Source organism: Xyrauchen texanus, chromosome 31, assembly GCF_025860055.1.
Source record: "Xyrauchen texanus isolate HMW12.3.18 chromosome 31, RBS_HiC_50CHRs, whole genome shotgun sequence".
Classification (NCBI taxonomy): domain Eukaryota; kingdom Metazoa; phylum Chordata; class Actinopteri; order Cypriniformes; family Catostomidae; genus Xyrauchen; species Xyrauchen texanus.
In genome coordinates this window covers 18,220,728-18,244,383 of record NC_068306.1, presented here as the reverse complement: position 1 = coordinate 18,244,383, position 23,656 = coordinate 18,220,728, and the positions used below count along the sequence as shown (strand labels likewise).

At 40.6% G+C, this 23,656-nt stretch overlaps 2 protein-coding genes across 5 annotated transcripts in view; one reads left to right on the top strand and one right to left on the bottom strand.

Moving 5' to 3' along the window:
• gdpd4b (glycerophosphodiester phosphodiesterase domain containing 4b) overlaps window positions 1–21,992 on the top strand; it is a 54,934-nt gene extending 32,942 nt beyond the window's left edge. The window contains exons 1-18 of one of the 4 annotated variants that reach the window (XM_052100601.1): window positions 9,473–9,578; window positions 10,011–10,170; window positions 10,397–10,433; window positions 11,332–11,534; window positions 11,869–11,972; window positions 13,714–13,807; window positions 14,072–14,131; window positions 14,224–14,322; window positions 14,410–14,503; window positions 14,745–14,890; window positions 15,701–15,783; window positions 15,885–16,035; window positions 16,633–16,857; window positions 19,213–19,370; window positions 19,535–19,682; window positions 19,781–19,863; window positions 20,534–20,613; window positions 20,731–21,982. In XM_052100601.1, coding sequence (XP_051956561.1) covers window positions 11,352–11,534; window positions 11,869–11,972; window positions 13,714–13,807; window positions 14,072–14,131; window positions 14,224–14,322; window positions 14,410–14,503; window positions 14,745–14,890; window positions 15,701–15,783; window positions 15,885–16,035; window positions 16,633–16,857; window positions 19,213–19,370; window positions 19,535–19,682; window positions 19,781–19,863; window positions 20,534–20,613; window positions 20,731–20,795 — 1,773 coding nt within the window. In that variant the 5' untranslated portion in view covers window positions 9,473–9,578; window positions 10,011–10,170; window positions 10,397–10,433; window positions 11,332–11,351 and the 3' untranslated portion in view covers window positions 20,796–21,982. Of the gene's footprint in view, window positions 1–9,472; window positions 9,579–10,010; window positions 10,171–10,396; window positions 10,434–11,251; window positions 11,535–11,868; window positions 11,973–13,713; window positions 13,808–14,071; window positions 14,132–14,223; window positions 14,323–14,409; window positions 14,504–14,744; window positions 14,891–15,700; window positions 15,784–15,884; window positions 16,036–16,632; window positions 16,858–19,212; window positions 19,371–19,534; window positions 19,683–19,780; window positions 19,864–20,533; window positions 20,614–20,730 lie in introns of those variants that run through there. The other 3 variants (XM_052100602.1, XM_052100603.1, XM_052100600.1) reach the window with 3 other exon arrangements.
• Window positions 21,993–22,722: 730 nt separating this feature from the next.
• myo7ab (myosin VIIAb) overlaps window positions 22,723–23,656 on the bottom strand; it is a 59,734-nt gene continuing 58,800 nt past the window's right edge. The window contains exons 46-47 of the mRNA XM_052100616.1: window positions 23,200–23,319; window positions 22,723–23,105 (exon numbers count right to left, since the gene is read on the bottom strand). Coding sequence (XP_051956576.1) covers window positions 23,013–23,105; window positions 23,200–23,319 — 213 coding nt within the window. The 3' untranslated portion in view covers window positions 22,723–23,012. The remainder of the gene's footprint in view (window positions 23,106–23,199; window positions 23,320–23,656) is intronic.

Genomic DNA, 23,656 nt, shown 5'->3' with positions numbered 1-23,656 from the left:
GGGAACTTTCCTGACCATGACTTAAAGGGCACCTATTATGGAATTTTGAAAATTACCTTTCATGTAGTGTGTAACATAGATTTAAGTGAACAAAAACATCCTGCAAAGTTTTATATATGAAAGTTCACCATAAAAAAAGTTATTGTCTCTCAAAAGTAGGAGTCGACTCTAAGTCAATTTAATGAATCGTTTTTCCAATGAGTCATTTTCCTTTTCGTTGTGACGTCAAGACGAAAAATTATCAAATTGGCCACGCCCACTCATTGCGCGCGCAGACACCTGGGAAAACTTGAAAACATCATGTCGACAACAAGACGCTGTGTTCTGAAGTGCATATCAAAAGCGACCTTTTTTTCACTGCCCAGGGACGAGCATGTGAAGAATCAGTGGCTAGAGTTTATATTTACAACTATACCACACAAGTATAGCCCGAACCTTGTGCTGTGTTTGCGTCATTTTAATGACGATTGCTTTACGAACATGAATGCTTTCAAGTGTGGATTCGCGAGCCGGTTGATACTGAAGGAAGGTTCAGTACCAAGTTTATTTGGATCAGCTTCCTCCTCTGAATCACAACCTGTAAGTATTATTAATAATTGTTGCTTTTATGTGTTTTTTAGCATGCTTAATAAGTATTTGTGTGTGTTGTGTAAGTTATGATCAGCGCAGCTTCTAGGTCTCCAATGTCAATTTTTTTGAAATATGTGAAATGTTTGTCGATGTTATTTGAGTTGTCATAAATAATAGAGCAATGACTTGTAGTAATGCAGTGCTTTACCAATATGTTTATGCGTTGGGCTAACGCAAACAATAACTGATTGGGTGTTTACCACTGAACTTTGGGCTATAATCGCTAACATAAATCAACTCAAATTCCTTCTCTGATTTTGATTTTTTTACTACAAAGCGGTGATGGGCGTTCTGTTTCCGACAATCTCTGCACAGAGTATACGAATCACAACTGACTGGGTCATGTGACCAATCACCGCAGATTAGCGTCACGCAAAGGAGGGGTTTGGAAAAATGAGTCGTTGAACGAATCATTTGGGAGTCGGTGAGCAAATCAGGTAAACATAAATGCATATTATAAGACAACAAAAGTGTTTTTTGTCATTGCATGCATGTAAAACTGTTGTTGGGGACTCCCAAAACAATATTAGGAACATTTTAAATGCCATAATAGGTGCCCTTTAAAAAAAAAAAACATAATGTATGTTAAAAAATAAAAATAAATATATATATATATATATATATATATATATATATATATATATATATATATATATGTGACGTTCGGTTAAAGACAGGACGGACACACACGTCAACTTAAGGGGTAAGTTTTAATTCTTTTAGTTTTTTCAACATGTAACAAGACAGTCTTCCTTGGTGTCTCCCATGCTCCGTCGCTCCTGCCCTTTTATGCCGCTCTCCTCACGTTACTGAAATTAGACACAGGTGTTAGTTATCATTTAGCTCAGGTGTGAGCGCCCTTACCGCTTTCTCTCCCGGACGGGCGCTTGACCACGCCCCGCTGCCACATACCCCCACCGCCCGACTCAGGCCGGGCGTCATCCGGCCTGCCTACCACTCCCCCATTCCTGGAGAGGAAGTCAGCGGCAGCCATCTGCACCCCGGTCTGTGGACCACCTTGAACTTAAAAGGCTGGAGGGCCAGATACCAACGGGTGATCCGGGCGTTAGTGTCTTTCATGCGGTGGAGCCACTGCAGTGGGGCATGATCCGAGCAGAGGGTGAAGGCCCGCCCCAGCAGATAGTATCGGAGGGTGAGAACCGCCCACTTGATGGCCAGACACTCCTTCTCCACGGTGCTGTACTTAGTCTCCCTCAAGGAGAGCTTCCGGCTAATGTACAGCACCGGGCTCCTCTCCCTCCACCACCTCGTGAGTACGGCCCCCAGCCCTCTGTCTGAAGCGTCCGTCTGCAAAACAAAAGGGAGAGAAGTCAGGTGCATGCAAAGCGGCCCCCACAAAGTGCAGCTTTAATGTCTGTAAGCGCCTGTTGGCACTGCTCCGACCACTGGAGCGGATCCGAGCTCCCTTTTTAGTAAGGTCAGTCAGCGGGCTGGTGACATCCGAATAATTAGGAACAAACCGTCTATAATAGCCAGCCAGCCCCAGGAACTGCCTCACCCCCTTTTTGGTCTTGGGTCTAGGGCAAGTCGCAATCGCCGTGGTCTTGTCAATTTGGGGTCGCACCTGGCCATGACCCAAGTGGAACCCCAGATACCGTACCTCCACACGCCCAACCGCGCGCTTTTTCGGGTTTGCCGTGAGCCCGCCCGTCTCAGCGATCTCAGGGCGGCCCTCAGATGTTGCAAGTGCCGCTGCCAATCATTGCTATAAATGATGATATCATCTAGATATGCAGCGGCGTAAGCAGTATGCGGTCTGAGGATCCTATCCATGAGCGCTGAAGCGTGGCTGGTGCCCGAACAAACCGAAAGGAAGCGTCACGCAATTGGTGTAATCCGAGCGGCGTGGTGAAGGCCGTTTTTCACGGGATATTGGTGTCAAGGGGATCTGCCAATAACCCTTCGTTAGATCCAAGGTCGAATAAAACCGAGCAGAACCTAACCGATCGAGCAGTTCATCAACACGGGGCATTGGGTGCGCGTCAAATTTAGACACCGCATTGACTTTTCTATAATCCACACAGAAGCGGACAGACCCGTCGCTCTTGGGAACAAGGGCGACCGGGCTGGACCAATCGCTATGAGATTCTTCTATTACTCCCATGTCCAGCATCGGCGTCCAATTCTTCGAACTATTTTTTTTTATGTTCGGGCAAGCGATAAGAGCGACAGCGTACCACTACGCCCGGTTCGGTCTCGATGTGGTGTTGTATGAGGTCTGTACGGCCCGGTAGAGGAGAGAACACGTCCACAAACTCCTTTTGCAGTTCGGAAACCTCTGCGAGTTGGCGTGGTGAGAGGTGGTCTCCACACAGAACCGGGTGTTAGGATCGCAGGCTTTGTTTACCTCCGGTCCGAGCTCCGCCTTCTCGGAACTACCGTTGCCAGCGTCACAGAGGCCGCCTCTTCCCTCCACAACTTCAGGAGGTTGAGGTGATATATTTGACGCGCGCCCCTCTATCGATGCGTTTGACTTCATAATCGAGGTCCCCTACTGCGTCGTGTGACCTCAAGCGGTCCTTGCCACTTGGCGAGTAATTTTGAGCTTGATGTTGGGAGTAATACAAGCACTTTATCTCCGGTGCAAATTCCGTAGCTGAGCACCCCTGTCATACAGCCGGCGTTGGCGTTCTTGAGCCTGGAGCAAATTCTCCTGTGTTAATTGCCCCAGCGTGTGGAGTTTTGCTCGAAGATCAAGAACGTATTGAATTTCATTTTTGGCACTAGAAGGTCCCTCCTCCCAAGTTTCACGGATGGCGTCGAGGACCCAGCGTGGGCGTCGTCCGTACAGTAGCTCAAATGGGGAAAACCCTGTGGAGGCTTGCGGAACCTCTCGTACTCGCGAACAACAGGGGGTCCAGCCACTTATCCCAATTCCTAAGCGTCTTAGGTACGCAATTTCACGAATCATATTTTTGAGTGTTTTATTAAATCGTTCCACCAGTCCATCCGTCTGAGGGTGGTACACGCTAGTCTTGAATCGATTTAATGCCCAATAATTCAGTAAAGTTCGCGAAGTGTTCGTGACATAAAAGTAGTGCCTTGGTCGGTGAGGATTTCGCTCGGAACCCCCACCGGGAGATTATCTTGAAGAGTGCCCGGCAACACTGCGTGCTGAGATGTTGCTCAGAGGCACTGCTTCCGGATACCGCGTTGCGTAATCCACCAGGACTAACACAAAGCGATGTCCGCGTGGCGTCCGTTCTAATGGCCCGGCGAGGTCCATTCCAATTCTCTCGAAGGGAACCTCGATCAATGGAAGAGGCGCAAAAGCGCTTTTGGGGTGGCGGTGGGTTTACCAGCTGACATTCGCGACACGCCGCACACCACCTGCGGGACGTCGCCGCCAATGCCCGGCCAATAGAAGCGGGCTATTAGGCGGAAAAGTGTTTTCCGTTCCCCAGGTGACCGGCCATAGGATTATAGTGAGCCGCCTGGAAAACCATTTCCGCGGCTCCGTGGAATCAACAATTGTGTCACCTCCTCCTTTGTTTGAGCGTCCTGCGTCACTCTATACAACCGATCTTTAATAACTGAAAAATACGGATATGAAACGGCGACACCCGGCGGAGTTGTTGACCATCGATTACTCTCACTTGGTCAAAGCGTGCTTAAGGGTTTCATCCCGCGACTGCTCCAAGGGAAAATCCCCTCAAGGAACTCCCTGAGAGGAGGGGTGTCCCCTCGCCCCTTCCCTCGTCACCCGGAGCAGCCGAGGGCGGCCCGGCTCCGCCTCCCCGCCAAAGCATCGCACATCACACATCTCTTTACTTTCATGCAGGACCCATCCGCACAGACTCCCTCTAATACATTTCTAAAATTTGGCCAATCAGTACCCAAGATTAGCGGATGGGTGAGGCGGAACTAACCGCTGCCTCCACACTATGCTTTTCTCCCGAATTTAATTGCCAGAGTCACCATGGGATACTTGTGAATATCCCCATGCACACACCTCACCCTCACCCGTTTAGCTGTGCCCAAAGCCCGGGTTGAACCAAGCGTTGGTGGATGGTGGTCTGATTACAGCCGGTATCCATCAAAGCTTGGTATGTACCCCCTGGATCCTTACGGGATCCGATGCGCTCCAGCCCGACCGGGGCAGCCTGCGGGACATCGGAGACCCGCACCACCGTCCCCACCTCCATCAGCGGACACTGATCCCGAAAGTGGTCCGGGTCCCGCACCTCCAGCAGACCGGCCCAGGCGCCACGGCCGCACCCGTGCTGGCGAGCGCCACCACCTGAGGAGGAGAGCGACTGAAAGACGGGGAAGGGTTGGGCGGGTTCTCCCACGGCCGGGAAGCTGGTCGACTGTATCCTCCACGCCTGCGGGGGCAGGAGCGGGTCCTGGGGAGAGAGCAGAGCGAGAGGGAACAGGGGGAGAAGCAGGGAAAGACACAGGGGAAGGGAGAGAGAGAGAGAGGGAGGGCTCATCTGCCCTCGGAATCGCCGCCAGATGGTCCTCCGTGAGCTGAACAGCTGCCTCCAGCGACGCCGGGCGGTGGCACTGGACCCACTCCGCCGTTCTCCTGGGCAGACTCTGCGTGAATTGCTCCAGTACCACCTGATCGATGACTCCCTCGGCGTCGCGGTCCCCGCGAGCAGCCACCGCCGACAGGCGTCCCGAGCCGTTGAACAAACGCAAACGGGCGGTCGGACTTCTCCAGCTTCATGCTCGGAAGAGCTGGCGATTCTCTTCGGGCTCCGACCAACCCGCTGCAGGATGGCCCGTTTCAGGTTAGAGTAAGCCAGGAGGCTCGCCGCTGGCAGTTGTTGCGCCGCGAGCTGTGCTTCCCCGGACAGGAGAGGAATTAGGCGGGCTGCCCACTGTTCGGGCGGCCAGCCCCAGATGTCGGCCGTCCTCTCGAACAAGTCGAGGAAGGCCTCCGGATCATCTGCCACCCCCATCTTCTGTAACATGGGCGGGGGCAGCGTAGCGCTGGTGTCCGGGGTCGGCTGGGCTGGCGCAGCCTCCTGGCTGAGGAGGCTCCGGATAGCGAGTCGGTCCTCTGCCTGAGCCCGCATGACCTCGAAGAATCGCCGATCTTGATCCTGGCGGAGCTCAAGCAGGGATTGTTGGTGGCCCTGATGGAGATTAGCGAGGGACTGGAGGATTTCCGCCAGCTGGGAGGACTCTACGGGGCGACTTTGTTCCATCACATGAGAAGAGAAAAAAAAAAAATAGTCCCGGGTTTCTGCACCACTGTGACGTTCGGTTAAAGACAGGACGGACACACACGTCACCTTAAGGGGTAAGTTTTAATTCTTTTAGTTTTTTCAACATGTAACAAGACAGTCTTCCTTGGTGTCTCCCATGCTCCGTCGCTCCTGCCCTTTTATGCCGCTCTCCTCACGTTACTGAAATTAGACACAGGTGTTAGTTATCATTTAGCTCAGGTGTGAGCGCCCTTACCGCTTTTCTCTCCCGGACGGGCGCTTGACCACGCCCCCGCTGCCACAATATATTTATTTATTTTTTCAGAATATTTGTCTTCTTTATCTTATTTGTTTATACAGTTTGGATCGTTTATACATATACTTTTATTTATTTTATTTGTTTATTTTTTTTCGCTTTACCTGTACTACTTTTATGATTGAATTCACAATTTTTTTTATGTTATTGAACATTTATATAGAAAAAACTTCACAGTTTTACCACCATTTGTGGACTTTTCAGACAGTCCCTTAAACACCGTAGGCAAATTTTCCAACTTGTATCAATGTTGGAAAATTTTAAGTTTTAAATTCTAAATCTTTAAAGCACGTACCACTGATGCTGACTCACTACTGTTGGCCGAAGTTTTGACGCTGACGTTTTACTGTAAAGATGCTTGAAACGATGGCCGTGTCTTGTTTGGAAGGATGTGTACTAGGACGCGTCCTTGGAAGGCTGCAGTATACCTAGCGTCCTCCTTTAAACAAGCCTTGTTTAAACGAGACGGCCTTTGTTGGACAAATGGAAAAGGAATGTAACATGGTTGCTATGACAGCACACCACTCTTAAACAAGCACCAGCGCTTTGAATGTCCCATAGGGAATGCATGAGGTACATTTTAGCAGGGACAGAGCCAGGAGTTTTTCAAAAGGATGGCCAGGCAGGGGCAAGCAATCAGTCTGTGGTGGCACAGAAATGTATTTGATATCGTCGGACTGTGGGGGCAGGGGGGTTGAGTGGGTACACATTGATTTTTCCTTTAAGCAACTGGTGTGCTAATTATAAAATAGTGACCAAATTGCAATCGGCACGTGCTTCCCTGTTTTTTGTCTAGACTTTTATGTTGAAATTCTTGTTTAGTTCCCCATTCCTGTTTCCTGTGTTAGCTTTGTAGTCCTTTGTAGTTTTATTTCATGATTGTTTTACCCTGATTGTTTCCCCAGGTGTAATTAAGTCCTTGTTTCCCCTGGTTTCTTCGTCAGTCATCACATATGTTGTCATGTTCTGTGCCTGGTTCCCTGTATTTTGTTTCCTTTTATTCTGAGTTACCTTGTTTATCTTTTGTTTCATTAAAAGCTGCATTTAGATCCTCATTCCTCATCTGGCTAGTCACAGAAAGACTGACCTAATATGGATCTAGCGGCTGTCAAAATTCTGCTTTTGAAACAAGAGGACTGTCCAGTTGAGGATCATGTCTGAGTTTTTAGATCTAGTGAATTTAGTGCACTATCCAGACCACTCTGATGGATTTCTTCAGGTCTGAATAGTACACTGAAGGGACTAATGCCTCTGGCTGATCCTCACTGGATGCACTGCGAATATGTGAAGGCTCTGGAACTTTGCGGATCCCTATTACACCGTGGATAATGGTGGGAACCCCGGGCCAAATCTGCATCTTCTACTCCCTTGCTCCAAGCTTCCCGCGGCTCCTGTCTCGAAGCCTTCCACGGCCCCTTACTCCAAGTTGAATGATCTGTCACTGATGTCGGTGTGTAGGGCCATGAAGACCCTACCTCACAAATTGGCAGCGCCCACGCCTTCCACAGCCAACGAGCCCACGCCTTCCACAGCCAACGAGCCCACGGCCAACGAGCCCACGCCTGCCACGGCCAACGAGCCGGAAGCCTCATCCGTCCCAGAGCCAGCGTTGCCAACTTTGGCCATCTGGAGGAGAAGGAGAAGAAAGGGTTCTGTTCCCCAGGCTCTGCCCGCACTCACAACCACTGAGGTCGTTCACCAGTCTCTGTCTACGTTCACAACTACAGAGGTCGTTCCCCAGTCATCCAGGACTCTTGCCTGCGAGCCTCCCACGGCTCCGCCCCGTGAGCCTCCCACGCTGTGCCCGCCATCGTTGAGCCTCCACCGGCTCTGCCCATAGAGTCTTCCATGATGCCACATGCTCCTCCAGAGTCTCTTCCTCCAGCGGCTCTGCCTATCAATCCTCCAGCACCTCCCAGGCCTCCTGACCCGGTCCCACCATTATCCCAGGGGTGTGTGTGTGTGTGTGTGTGTGTGTGTTCCATTTAAAAGCTGCCCATTTAAAAGTGTGATCTCAACATGTGGGCACCCAAGAGGCGAACTGCTCCTTGTAGAATAAAGCGGCTGTTTTTAGGCCACTGATTGGAGTTATGAATCTCATCTAGGTGTAGCCTACATAATTTTAAATGGTGCTTTTCATTTGTTAGTGCTTTAAACATATTAACTGCACCTAGTAGGACATGTATAATAATCTTTAGGCATTTGAAAAGGAGTTGTCAAAGTAGTTCCATATGAGCACAGCAAAATCGTGTAACCAGAATAGCAAACAGCATCAAAGAGGTTTACTTGAAGATAGGCTCTCTCATTTTGCTTTGTGCAGTGCTGGGCACCCTTGAATAATGCTCTACTAGAAGATATTTATTAATTGTTACTGCATGAGTGATCTGTGTATTTCTATAACATTAATACAGCAACATAGGCTGTAAAGTTATTCATATTTAAATTACTAGAGACATTTTAAGGTTTGTAGATATTACATCGTCATGGCAACAAAGTTGTAAACTTGTCTATAATATTACACAGAAAAGGCTAGTAAGTGATTTTATCACACTAAAATCATGTTAACATATTGTTTGTCTTGTGTCTATACATTTAAAACAGTGATTATTTTAACGTTAACAGATTCACTTCCAGAATTGTCTCACTGAAACCAAGATTTTTCTTTTTTTTAAAGAAAAGGAGGGAAGAGTCCAAATTGATTTTGTGGTAATCATTGTTATGCGACAAATGCTGTGGATTATGCTAGGTGATATGTTGCAGATATAAGAAGGTATATCTAGAATCACAGATCAAGGAAAATGGAACCTTTCAAAATGTCACCCTGTCCCTGGACTATTTGTAAATACACTGTAGGTAACCTGCAATGATTATCTATTACTATCTGATTTAACCCTTACTTGTTTTGATGGTGCAATGAAGTTAATATTTTTGACTTGCATAAAACCAGCAAATTTAGATGTTAGACTACCACATTTTTAAAGCACATACTATTTTTTTTTTCCAGTGTAGCCTTGTTGCATCTGAGTTGATATCACCGTCTAAGTATTATCTTTATCTACAATTTCACCCAATTGCACAAATTATTAAATAGTTGTTGTGATACAAATATATAATACGTTATAGAATAAAGTATTTATATTTATTTACGTTATATTTAGAGTCCAAATGCATAAGAACTGGTTATCATCCGCTGTTTCTCCTTAGAAACCGGCCACTAACGCTTCCAAAATTAGGTAAACAACCACCACGGAGAAATGTAGGCTACTTTTTGCAAAGCGGCCCCTCTTGTTATGTAAATTTAATTACGTTTTAACAGACGCTGACGCACAATAATACCACTGTGCAGGAGCACTAACACACACACTCTCTCTCTCTCACACAGGTCTTCCCTTTCACTTGAGAAAAGTAGACAGCCAGAGGCACAGACGGATTGACGGCTGTTCTTCGGTTGTTCGGTGAGATTGTATATCTTTGTCATTACAGAACGCACTATATTTTGTTACTAATACCATATTGTCAAGATGACAGTGATCATTGTAAAGCGTAAACGTTTGGTTGGCTTGTGTCACAATTTTGTGGACAGAAAGTAGGATACAAAGAGTAGAGAAAGGGACATTTGAGCGTTGTTTGATACTGAAAACACATTCACACTCAGTAAAAGTCTTTACTGATAAAAGAGCATGTTTGTAACTTTCTAGTCACATTGATGTTATGGTTACTGCTTCATTACACTGTAACTGTAGATTATAAACTGGGTTGTAAGTACTACGTGCTAAACGAAGTACTGTAAGCAGCTACTTAAAGGGATATTTCACACAAAAATGAAGATTCTCTCATTTACGCACACTCATGCGTCTCAGATGTGTATGGCTTTCTTTCTTTTGCAGAACACAAAATGAAGATTTTGAAGGCTATTTCTCAGCTCTGTATGTCAATATGATGACAGTGAATGGTGGCCAAAGGCAGCATAAAATCCATTCGATTCCAGTAGTGAAATCCACAACTTCAGAAGTGATCTGATTTGATGGGTGAGAAACAGATCAAAATGTGAGTCTTTTTTTTCTAGACGTCTCCTTTCCCTTTTTGCATTATTCATGCATATCACCACCTACTGATCAGGGCTTGTCAAAGGTGCAGATTTATTGTAAAATGACAAAAATGTATCTGTTGCTCACCCACATTTCTCGTATGACTCTGGATTTAACCAATGGAGTCATCAATGGAGAACTTTTTATGACCTTCATATTTATGACCACCACTTTGTATTCCGCAGAAGAAAGAAAGTCATACACATCTGGGATGACTTGAGGGTGAGTAAATGATAAGAGAATTTTCATTTTTGGATGAACTATATTTTAAGTAGCTACTCACAGTTCTCATTCAGCAAGTATAATTTACAACCCTGGTTACAGCTATCCCTTTAGAACTATCACTTTAATGAATGAGGAGTAGGCAAATGTTTCTTTTAAACTATCTTTACAGTGCAAATGTGGCACAGAAGCTGCATATGAAGTGGGAGGTGCATTTACAAAGACTGTTTAATGCTGCCCAGAGTAGGCATAAAAAAAACCTACATTTACACAGCAGTTACAAAGAATATTATGGGATAAATATTTAAAATATACAATTATGAATATAGGAACATTAAATGAATGAACATATGAAGATATACTTATAAATGTTAAACTTATTCTGACAATATCAATAAAAGATTAAAAACAAATCATTCATTAACTGGGAAATTATTAGTTTTTTTCAATAGGTTCTTAGTTTTGATTAACATGAAATTTGGTGCAACATTAAAATATCAAGCTGTATATTCAAGCAGACAACAACTGTGGTTAATTAAAAAACATTTTTGGGATCTGTCTTTATTAATTGACCAGCATGATGTACAAGTTAAGCTAAATAGCGTGCTTCATGTGATAACATCAAAATAAATTGGTTTTAATAATAATAATAATACACCAGCCCTTTGCCCTTGAAGTCAAAACGTTATTTAACATATGTCAACCAACTGAAATACATTAGGTGACAGTGACATTAACAAAAACATTTTTAAGGGTTTGATCTGGTAGAAAGATAAGGTAACAATTGCAGGTTACCATTTTTTATGGTGTGCCCACAGGACATAATTGTGCAGTTCATCAAGTCTCAAACGTATTGATGGATGACACAACAGTTATTATATTGTTTGTAAAATGGCAGAACCCTCATTCGTCTCCCTTATGGGTACAACACTGACCCAGTTGACCCAGCTGAAGTTGGGAAAGCAAAAGGTGGTACGTCAACAATTACTGCAGCGATATGAGCACCAGTCCTTTGTCTCCTGTCTGGCTGGACTCTATAGCTGCCATTGGAGACACTACCAGCACACCCATACCCAGCCTGGACACTGCTGCTGCTCTAAGGTGCTCCCATATATTGCAAAACACCGCTAATTTATCTGTATATTACTTTTTTATAAAATAGGTACACAAGTTTAGTATTCATCTGATCAAAGCGTACAGTACATAAGCCTTTACAATGAGAGGAAGTGATGCAAACAAACACAGAATTGTTCTTTCTCCCATACAGTCTACAAGCATTTGCATCCTTATATGAGCTTATGTGATTATTAAAATAACTTTCAGGTCTATTGGAAAGTGTAATGAAATAAGATATTTGTGCATTATATATTATACATAATATACAGTATGATATTATATAATGGCTTTAGTAGGATAACTCTCTTTAATCTTGCAGCTGGAGTGTGGCAGTTTCGCTCTGATCGTTCTGACCTTTTGTCTCAGTCTGGTGTTCCTGTACTTGTGGGGTGAAGCAAAAAATGACTACAATGACTTTGACTGGTTGGTGTCATACACATAAATGTAGGATACAATGGGGATAAAAGCAATCCATAAAGGTGCACTCAGTCATTTTTTTTTATCATTAAAAATGTTGAACTCAAAGACATATATTGTAATTTGATCAAATTTAGAGAGGCCCCATTTCCAACAGCCATCACTCCAACAACTTTTCCTTGAGTAATCAAGCTAAATTGCTAATTTGGTACTAGAAAATCACTTGCCATTATATTAAACACCGCTGAAAGCTATTTGGTTCGTTAAATGAAGCTTAACATTGTCTTTGTGTTTTATTTTAGTTGCCACAGTATGTAATATAATGGCAGGTCTTAAGGTCAATATTAGGTCAAAAATGCAGAAAAAAAGAAACAGATTTCTCTAGAAACTCATCAGTCAATCATTGTTTTGAGGAATGGAGGCTATACAATGCTTGAAAAAGCCAAAAAACTGAAGATTTCATCCAAAGGTGTAAACTACAGCCTTAAAGACAAGGGCAACTGGCTCTAACAAGGACAGAAAGAGATGTGGAAGGCCAGATGTACAACTAAACAAGAGGACAAGTACATCAGAGTCACTAGTTTAAGAAATGGATGCCTCGCATGTCCTCAGCTGACAGCTTCATTGAATTCTACCTGCTCAACACCAGTATCATGTACAACAGTAAAGAGAAGGCTCAGTGGTGCAGGCCTTATGGGAAGAATTGCAAAGAAAGATACACTTTTGAAACAGAAAAACAAAAGGAAGGTTAGATTGAGCAAAGAAACAGACATTGGACAACAGATAATTGGAAGAGTGTTATGGATCTTTAACCCATTGACCTTTTGTGGGATCATCTAGACTGTAAGGTGTGTGAGAAGTGCCCAACAATCTATGGCAAGTGCTGCAGGAAGTGTGGGGTGAAATGTCACCTGAGTATCTGGACAAACTGACAGCTAGAATGCCAAGGATCTGCAAAGTTGTCATTGCTGCACGTGGAGAATTGTTTGATGAGAACTCTGAAGTAGATAAAGAAGTTCTGAATTTTTTTTTGTAACAGTAATTTTTCATTTTATTAATGCCCTGAATATATTGTATATGACTGACACATTGTGATCAGTTGAATGCCACTTTGGTAAATAAAAGTACCAATTTCATTCCAAGAGCAAAATCTCTACATTATTCCGAACCTTGTTATATGTATAACCTTGTTATAACCTTGGTTTATATAAGTTTATATACATTTGCACATTTTTTAAAAATATTACATTTTAGATCAAATTGCCTCAATCAACCTTTAGACATACAAGCAATGATCTAAAATGTTGCAGTGTATAGTGACATACAGGTGTTTAGGAAAGTCCTGTTGAAGATTTTGATGCTATTTAGTGTTTTTGGAGAAATAAAAATGAAGGAGCCTTTGACCTCAGAGGGCCTTTAGCCCCGTTGTACCATACATTTATACACGTAAACTTAGACAAGTGCAAACATTTGTTTCTTAACAGACTAAATAAATGGAAATGTTTGTTTTTAAAAATGTAGAAATGTTTCAAGAATTTAAGAATTTGAAACTCACCTGAAGGAAAAAAAAAATCAGGTTGGTTGGTTTTGGAGGAGATTTGGGCACTTCAAGGTGGTCTGGCTTTGCTGAGAGTCCCTCTTAAACCAGCTATGACCCATTTAAACCAGCTAAGCTGTTTTTTCCAGCAGGGTTAACAGGGATATTAGCAGTTAAAAAAATTATTAATGTTTCTCTCTTTGTCTCCAGGTTTAATTTTGGAAATCTTGGCTTCTGGTTTCCGTGGTCCATAGTTTTGTTGATTCTTGCTGTTCTTCTGTTCACTTATGTTGCATTTCTGCTGGTATGTGTTATGCGAGTATTCATTCTCCTTTCTTTACATAACCCCACAATTATGAAACCAGTATTACAGATTAATGTGCTCCATCAACACAAATCACTAAATACAGCTTACTCTATTGTGTCAGCGTAGTTTTCTTTTGCTTATTAAGCTTAACTGTATAATAAAATGTTATTGAAAAGTCTTTCTATTAAATCTAATAAACCCTCAGCTATAAGCTGCATATACTGTACATATGCATTTACAGTAATGTGTTTTCATTCATAGCTGCTAGCAGTTTGTCTTCTCTCAGAAGGCCAGAGATTATATTTACATTGGTGTCACAAGGTAACATCCTCCACATCTTACCTATTATGTATAATAATAAATACTGAAAATGAAGAATTTATGGTTTACATAGAACGTATCTCTTTTAATAGATCGGCATCTTGTTAACTTTGATTCTCTCCATCGTGGCCACATTGGTTCTCACAGATTTATGGAGCAAGGAGTGGATAACTGTACTATTATCTTTTCAGGCAGGTTCACAACCAAATGTTTATCCCACATACTACTACATCATGCTGATCCTCACTATATAATTATTTGTGACATTTCCCATTTAGGTAACTGCACCATATCTACACATAGGTGGAGTGCTTGTAATGACTTTATTATCATGGCCAATAGCCTTGCATGTCTTCCGGCCTAAAATAAGAGGTAAGACTGAGTTTAATACCCTCTTGCCAAATATATTGTGCATAAATGAGGACAAACACATGATTATACTTTATATAATGGTTTGTTTGCACCACCGTGATTTCATTCTAATACTAAAATAAAGTAATAAATGCATGGACCTACGCATTGTGAATACAGCACATAACTTCTTTAATCTTGGTCAGGCAGTCATTTGCGGTACAACTTCTCATGAATTAACCAGTGTCTGTGTTTGTTTAAGTGAGACAGATGGCCATTATGGGGCTGTTTGTAGCTGTTCTAGTCACTCTGTACCTGGTACCTCTGGGTATGCATTCCCCCTGCATTAAAGAGAGGAACAGCTTGGGTCCAGCTCCTGCTTTAATTGGACACAGGGGAGCACCAATGGTACACTTTATTATTATTATGCTTAGCCGTTTTAGGCTCAAGCAACAACCTTTGAATATAAACATTTGTGTTGCTTTTGTAAAGGTGATGTTTATTTTGTGATATTAAAATACTCTTTTGTATCCCAGTTCAATGTGCAGAGACAACTATAAGCAAGCCATTTGCAAGTTGACTTCCAAGAAGCGGATAAACACAGTGACTGTGGCGCTTTTAACACCACACATCAATTTGAAAATAAAATTAAAAACAATTTAAAGGATAACATTCACTCTATATGGCTGTGTGGAATTTATAGAACAGCAATTTATTGTATGTATATACATATATGCATATGCATATTTTATGTCTAACCACTCCAACAAGCAAGTAATATAATACCAGTAAAAAAAGAAAAAATATTTTGTGTGACCACTTTTGCCTTCAAAACAGCACCGTTTCTAGGTACATCTCGACGCAGTCTTTCTTGGTTGTTGGCAGATAGTATGCTCCAAGCTTCTTGGAGAATTCACTGCAGTATTTCTATCTATTTAAGCTGTCTCAGTTGCTTCTGTCTCTTCATGTAAACTCCATGTTCAGTGGGGGGCTCTGTGGGGATCATGCAATCTGTTGCAGGTCTCCCTGTTATTCTATTCTATTTGCAAAAGTAATGTTTGGGAGTCTAAAATGTGTATTTCATTTTGACTCAATAAAGCTGAAGATATAAATAACCATCTTAAGACAAATGCTTTTGTGAAATATCTTATGTTTTACACATAAGACTTTTACACAGAACTGTATATATATATATATATCTGTTGTATTTACTCTCAGCTTGCACCTGAAAATACCTTCATGTCTTTTGAGAAGGCAGTGGCAGCTGGAGCTGATGGTCTGGAGACTGATGTCACTATCAGGTCAATTGTAGCTCCAAAGAAAGCCTCTTTAAATAGATCTATAGTCTGTCAAAATGGTGTTCCTCTTTTAACTTGGTTTCATTTAACATCTCTTGCTGCAGCTATGATGGAGTACCTTTCCTCATGCATGATAAGAACTTGCGCAGGACAACTAATGTGGAAGATGTGTTCCCTAACTGGACAGAAACCTCACCTGCCATGTTTACATGGAGAGAGTTGGAGAGGCTCAATGCTGGATCCTGGATATTCTCTGTAAGGCTAAGAGATGAATTTTTTTAATCCCATAACAATGAGTTTAGTGACCCTAAAAGAATGTAGGCTACACTTAAAAATGGATGAATTTCTTTGCATTATATAACAAAATATCAAACCAAGCGGCATTTATTTTAACGAAAGATGGCAAAAACACACATATCTACCAAAGCAAAATTTAGACAAAAGTACTGTATCTTTCCACTTTCTATTTGTCAAAGTTGGTTGATCATCTCCATAGGTAATGTGATAAACGTGCTAGGACACCAGAGTGAACTCGAGGGAGACCGACTTCATACATCCACTAAAAATCGCCTTGACACCAAATGGTTAAAAGGAATTGCTAAAATGGCTCAAATGTTATTTTTGCAGATGCTGCTTGATTTGATATTTTGTTATCTAATGCAATGAAATTCAAAAAGTACATTTTGGGGGCAGTGTACAGTATGTTCTTATCATGATACCATTTTTGCTATTGTCTGTGTAAATGTATTTGTTTGGGTGGAAGAAGGTCAGAACAAATCGAGAGATTATTCCTATTTAAGAAATCTTTAAACAAAGAGTATTTTAAATATTAATTTCCTGGTTTTCTGCTAGCAAGACCCTTTCAGAACAGCTTCCTCTCTGAGCCCAGAGGAGCGGATGCAGGTTCATAATCAGTCTGTGTGCACACTGAGGGCCTTCCTGGATCTGGCTGCTCGGCATGGGAAACTAGTGATCTTTGATCTGTACCGGCCACCCAGGGGTCACCCTTATAGGGACACCTGGATATCCCGTACCCTGGAAGTCCTCAAGAATGAGTCATCTATTCACTCAAGTCAGGTGTGCCATTACACAGTAGTGCAGTTCAACTTAAAACTTGTAAATGTCTATCTATAAATGTAATGTTTTTTTTGCTGTGTATTTATGTTTTGTTTTGTTTGATATTTCTGTAAAGTGACCTTGGGTTATTGAAAGGTACTATATAAATAAAACGTATTATTGTAGTGGTAGTAATCAATCAGTGTGTAACTTGAAAGTAACTTGAACATTCTGTCTGCACCCAATGGCCTGTTAAGTAAATGTAGTATTACAAACCCAAATAATGAAAATTATTTCATCATTAATCACCTCATACCATCCCAGATGTGTATAACTTTATTTCTTCAGTAGAACACAAATTAAGATTTTAAGAAGAATATCTCAGCTCTGTAGGTACATGCAATGCAAGTGAATAGTGACAAAATCTTTGAAGCTCCAAGAAGCACATAAAGGCAGCATAAATGTAATCCATAACACTCCAGTGATTTAACCGATGTCTTCTGAAGCGATCTAATCCTTTTTTCCTTTTTCCACTGTACATATGATCATAACTTTCAGCTCAACACACTTCCTTGTGCATGACTCATGCGCAGAGCACTAGATAGTGCTAGGAAGTGTAAGCTTGGAATCATAATCGACAAGGTGACTGCTTATACCAAAATTTACAGCAAAGAAAAAGTACCTCTTCTGGATGTACACAACATCACTCGGACCGGTCATTGAGGCAGATGGCTTCACATGGCTGTTACGCAGATGATATGCAGTTCTACCTGTCGTTCAACCCGATGACCCTTCTGTCTCAGCGTGTATCTCTGCCTGCCTCTCTGACATTTCGGCCTAGATGAAGGAACGACACCTTCAGCTCAACCTTCAGCTCAACCTTGCCAAGACAGAACACCTTGTGAACCCAGCCTACCCATCTGTTGACCACAACCACACTATTCATCTTGGTTCAACTACACTAACACCAACTGGAAAAGCATCTGCTAACTGAATAAATGTAAATGTAAAAGTTATATATATGTTATATTTTGGTCTGTTCTCACCCAAAATCTATTAGATCTATTATGACACGCCATAGGAGTTATATTAATTACTTTTATGCTGCTTTTGTGTGCTTTCTTAAGCTTCAAATCTTTGGTCAACATTCACTTGCATTGTATTGACATACAGAGCTGATATATTCTTCTAAATATCTTTGTGTTAAGCAGAAGAAAGGTCACATACATCTGGGATGGCATGAGGGTGAGTAAATGATGATTTTCATTTTTCTGTGAACTATTACTTTAACCAATATGAATAGCAGCAAGATGTACAGATTTCCCCTGATGAATAACATGTTTGATATTTCAATCAATGCAAATTTATTTTTAACGATAACCTTTAAACTTGTGAAAAATGTTGCATAGTGAGGATATCTTCAAAAATAATGCCATAAATAGTTTCCATTTATCAATTAACAACATACAAAGTCCAGTAAACATAAATAAGCTAAATCAATATTCGGTGTGACAACCTTTGCCTTCAAAACAGCAGCAATTCTCCTAGGTACACCTGGACACAGTCTTTCCTGGTTGTTAGCAGACAGGATGTTCCAAACTTCTTGGAGAACATTCCACAGTTCTTATCTAATTATTAGGCTGTCTCAATTGCTTCTGTGTCTTCATGTAATCCCAGACTGACTTAGTGATGTTGAGAACCGGGCTCTGAGGGGGCCATGCCATCTGTTGTTTTCTATTTGCAAAGGGAATGTTGAAATCTGAAATTGACATTTCCTACTGATACACTAAAAGCAAAATATAAAAAATAACCCTTTTAAGACAAATGTTTTCGTGAAAAATATAATGCGCCCAAGGCGCACAGTACTGTATATATGAATATTTAGCAATAAACTTAAAATGTAGTGTTTCTATACTTGTAATCCATGCATTTTTATCAATAGTTTTATATTTAGCCATCATTTTTCATTTTAAAATTTAAATTTTTTATGGGATTCCCCCATGAATAGTACACCGTCTAGTACCTTTTGTCTTTCTGTCTGATTTTCAAATACTTTTTTGCTTAAAATCAAAGCTTGTGATCTTGTGATTCACCATAGAGCTGGTTGGTTTGGTTCATGGCTTGGAACGCTTTTATAAAGACTTTAATGAGATCCCTATGGAAGAAATGAATGGGTAAAAATATTTCAGGAATCAAGATGGCTGAAAAAGTGGACGCGCACTTTTGCGCTCTATTCCGTTTGGTGGCGCAGAAATCACACACTTTCAGAGACCATACTTGCTTTTGGGACGTTAATGAAGTTAAGATTACTCTTTCGTGTAAGATGCACAGTATGTGCATTGTTTGGAACTGTCTAATGCATACATTGTTTCTCAGGTGTTGTGGCTGCCTCCAGAGTTCAGAGAGTTTGTACAAGAAACAGATCCTGAGTTACAGCAAACCACAAACGGGCATGCACCAGTGGAGGACCTTCAGCTCAGAAACATAGTCAAACTCAACATCCACTACAGCTCCATGTCAGAGAAAGATATCAGGTATGGAAAGATGAGCTAAAATCATAAACTATTCAAATAATTGTTGTATAAAGTATTCTTAAATATATTCTTTGTTATAGGATTATGTAGATACAAGGTGCATATTTTTATCAGCCTTCAGTGTTGTGTTTTCTTGTATTTGAGTGGCCTATTATTGACCACAGGAAATACGCTGCTGCCAACATCAGCATTAACCTGTATGTGATCAGTGAGCCGTGGCTGTATTCTCTTGCCTGGTGTGCAGGGGCTCACTCTGTCACCACAAATGCTGTTCACATCCTCAAGAACCTGCAAAGACCACTCTTTCTGATGGTAAAGTACACACATTAGTACATACCTCTGGACATCGGCACTCTATTTCACTGCAGTTTTATCTCCCCGGTCTCTCTCATTTACTGTTTCTCCCTCAGACACCAGATGAGTACAGGCTTATGTGGACTCTGACTGATATGGCTTCCTTTGTTCTTGTCCTGATAATCTTTTTATTTCACTGGTGAGTACAAGTACAGTATTTTTTATATGGAGTAAGAAAACTGATCTCTTAAATGCCCATGCTGTCTGAACTCACTTTATATTCCCTATAAAGTGCACTGAATGGGGTGTCAGCCATTTGTAGTAGTGTTGTTGTCAAATAGTTGTTGAATGATAACAAAGACGGTAAATAAAAATTGTGTTTTGTTGTGAAATAGTTGATATATAACAAAGATGATAAATAAAATAGTTTTTTTTTATTGCTGAATAGTTGTTATATAATAACAAAGGTGGTAAATAAATGTTTTTTTTGTTGTTGAAAATGTGTTATATAATAACAGCTATAGTAAATAATGATTGTTTTTGTTGTGCAGTTGTTGTTAGATAATAACAAATATGGTAAATAGGTTGTTGCTGAATAGTTATAATATATCAACAATGGTTATATAAAGTTATTGTTTTTGATGTTAAATAGTTGTTATACACTAACAAAGATGGAAAATAATAACTGTTTTCAGCCATTAACTCAGCTTAATGCCATGTGTTTTATCTTTTTTGACAAACTAATACTATTTAGTGAACTATGTGCCACTTTCTATTGAGGGAATAGTGAACAAGTTAACGAGTGAGCATTTTTCTCTATAACCCTGGTGTCTGTCTAGTTATGTACAGTGTTGCTATCTGTATTGCAGGTGGCGGGAGCATGGATTGGCTCTAAGTGTGGGAAGCAGTTCAGTTCTTGAAAATGGATTATACATCCAGTTCAGTATAGGTAAAGAGACATTTCATCTTTCAAACCACCTCCTTAAGGCAAGTCATTAAAAACTGAAGAATTAATCTTAATCTTCAAGACCATTATACTGATCATGTTTTACCTTTCCTCGAACAGAGATGACTGATGTGTGGTCTTTAACCAGCATGAGTGGCTCTGAGAAGCAGGGACTATCTCTCTGAAGCACCCAGTGATGCCTAATGGTTGATATTTAACTCTGTATCTTCAAAAACTGTCTAACTGATGTTCAGTTATTCAAGCCTATATGGACCACTTTTTATCAAAAAGAAAAGAAAAAAATAGCTGTATCAATGTTAATATTGCTCAGATGTCTGTAGTCTAAAGCCACAAGTGACAGACCAGACAATTTAGAAATCATAAATATTTGGTCACACTTGACAGAACTCCTACACTGACAAATGACAGACAGGTGAGCTGTCTGCACATGATATGATGGGATATAAAAATCACCATACAGTTAACAAATGCTCAAGTCTACCTCACACTCAGACTTTATAGTGTTATTCCGGTTATTATATTTTACAATCTAAGTATTATCAATGCAACCGTAAAGGTTTCCGTTTCAAATATGAATAGAAATATTTGTCATGTTATATATTAGATAAAATATATTATATATATTAGTTAAATATATTATATATATTATATATATTAGTTAAATATTAGTGGATTTTGAGGTTTTATGTTTCATCTTAAGTAGTATTAAACCCCATTTTCTGATTTTGACTGACTCATTACTCCATGAATGGACCTAACTGTGTAAGAAATAAGTGGTCATAAATCATTTCTTTGCTAATGTTCCTTTTTGTCTTGTTCTAAATGAATGCTGAACTGGTGCAAATAATATTTAATATAAGCCACAAAGCAAACCCTTGCTTATCTGGTTTACTCAAAAAAGAAAGTTGATTGATCTGATGATCTGGTGGGCAGGGTTGGGAGGGGTACTTTTGATATGTATTCTGCTACATGTTACAGAGTACATGCTGTAAAATGTAATTTGTAACGCATTCCATTAGATTACTCAAGGTCAGAAACATATTCTAAATACTTTGGATTACTTCTTCAGCACTGGTAGATTTTTTTCACTTGTTTTGACTATAAAATCTCTGCCTGTACAGTAAGACAAAATAACATGAAGCTGAAGCATATGCAAGTCAAGGCTGAAGCAATTCAACAGCTCTGCAGAACCATATTCAATACAGAGTACAGTGTAAATGTATGTTATTTTTCAGGTTTTGATCACAATTTGCATGATATAAAATAAAGATACAAAATTATTTTGGAGTACTTACATCTGTACAATCATCCCTGTGTTTATGATGTCTTGAATGTCATTAATCTCAATGAAGTAACATTGCCATCTTATAGACAATCTTATTTTATTTATATACAGTGGCTTCCAACATTAGAAATGACCAGAATTATAAACTACAACAAATGCATATATTCTAAAAATGAAATAAAATAAAATAAATCAATTGAATAAATTCTAAAGGTGCAATCATTTATAACTAAATATCTTGAGAAGAAAACAGAACGATTGTATTCATATTACAGAGAATTAAAGTTTATAAAACACATTTTAATACTTATCTCTGCAATACTTGGTCAAGTCTTTACAAAGGGAAAGAAGAGTCAATATTGCAAACTGAAATAATATTCAGAACAAGCCATGTGAGGATCTTTTTAGACCTAATTCATTTCTATAGTCATTGACTGAAGAAAAACATTCATGTGCCAATGATTTTGGAAAACAAATGGGAAAATTAAGGATTAAAATGACATAAAAGAAAGTTTATATGACTAGGATGAGAATCAAGTGTAGTCTTTGAGGTAAGTAGCAAAACAAAATATTGCAACATTTCTAAATCTTTATAATGTATTTAATTGGCAAAATGAGATGTGCAAATCATTTAGACAATAAATAATTCGCTGAAATCAGTAACTTTAATTCAGGACAAACTGATATGCTTTTAATTTGGTGTCGGAGTAAGAAACTGTGAGGGGCGGGGGAGTTCAAGGCAACAAGTCACGGGCTCATTGTAGCGTACGGATTGTCAATTAAACATGTTCTTCATTGACATTGACAAGAATTGCTATAAAATAACTTAAACTCACACTTGTTAATTAAGGCTCCAGTATGAAAAAGTAATTATACTAAAAATAGAATCAGTTTAACCTTGTGTATCAAAATAATGTGTCTAAAAAATTCTCAAAAATTGAGAATAACTGTGCCAGCTCTGCAGTACCATATAAATATGCCAGCTCTCCATAAATGTTGCACGAATGTCTAAATTCTTTTTAGCTATGGCAGAATACATGGTTAAGGGTTGTTCACACTGTGTGTCTTACAAATAAACCATTGAAAACTTTTTGTGCTACTTGTTGTCTCCACGTGAACTGCGTTGCTTGGTCATTGTAGTCAGCATCTGACTGATGTAAGAGGTCAGAAGGTCATCCATCTTGTATCCCTGAAATCAAAGTCTGACTGTGAAGAACTGTATTGTTGAACAATGCAGTAATCTATGATATCTACTCAGCATTTTCCAGTCTTCTCTAACTCACCAGTAAAGTCTCACACAGCAGCTTGCTGCCTCTCACCAGGTTACCAATGGTGATGTGGAAATAAGTATGTCCACTACTCCAGTTCGAGATTTTGGTGAAGGGATGTGTCCCCAAAATATCCTGTAAGCAGATGAGCAAATGTCATACAGTGGCCCTGTGTTTAAAGGTGTCTAAATACTTTTTGGGGTCACTGTATAAAGTGAAATTCTCAAAAGTTTTGCTGGACTCATAAGAGAAAAAAGCAGTTACTGTAATTACTATAAATGCAACATCAATATTGGTAAATGGTCTGCACTTATATAGCGCGTTTTTAACCATACACGGTGTCCCATTCACACTCACATGCCAATGACGGCAGAGCTGCCATGCAAGGCACTAACCTGCCATTGGGAGCAACATGGTGTTCAGTGTCTTGCCCAAGGACACTTCGGCATGTGGAGTCATGTGGGCCAGGAAT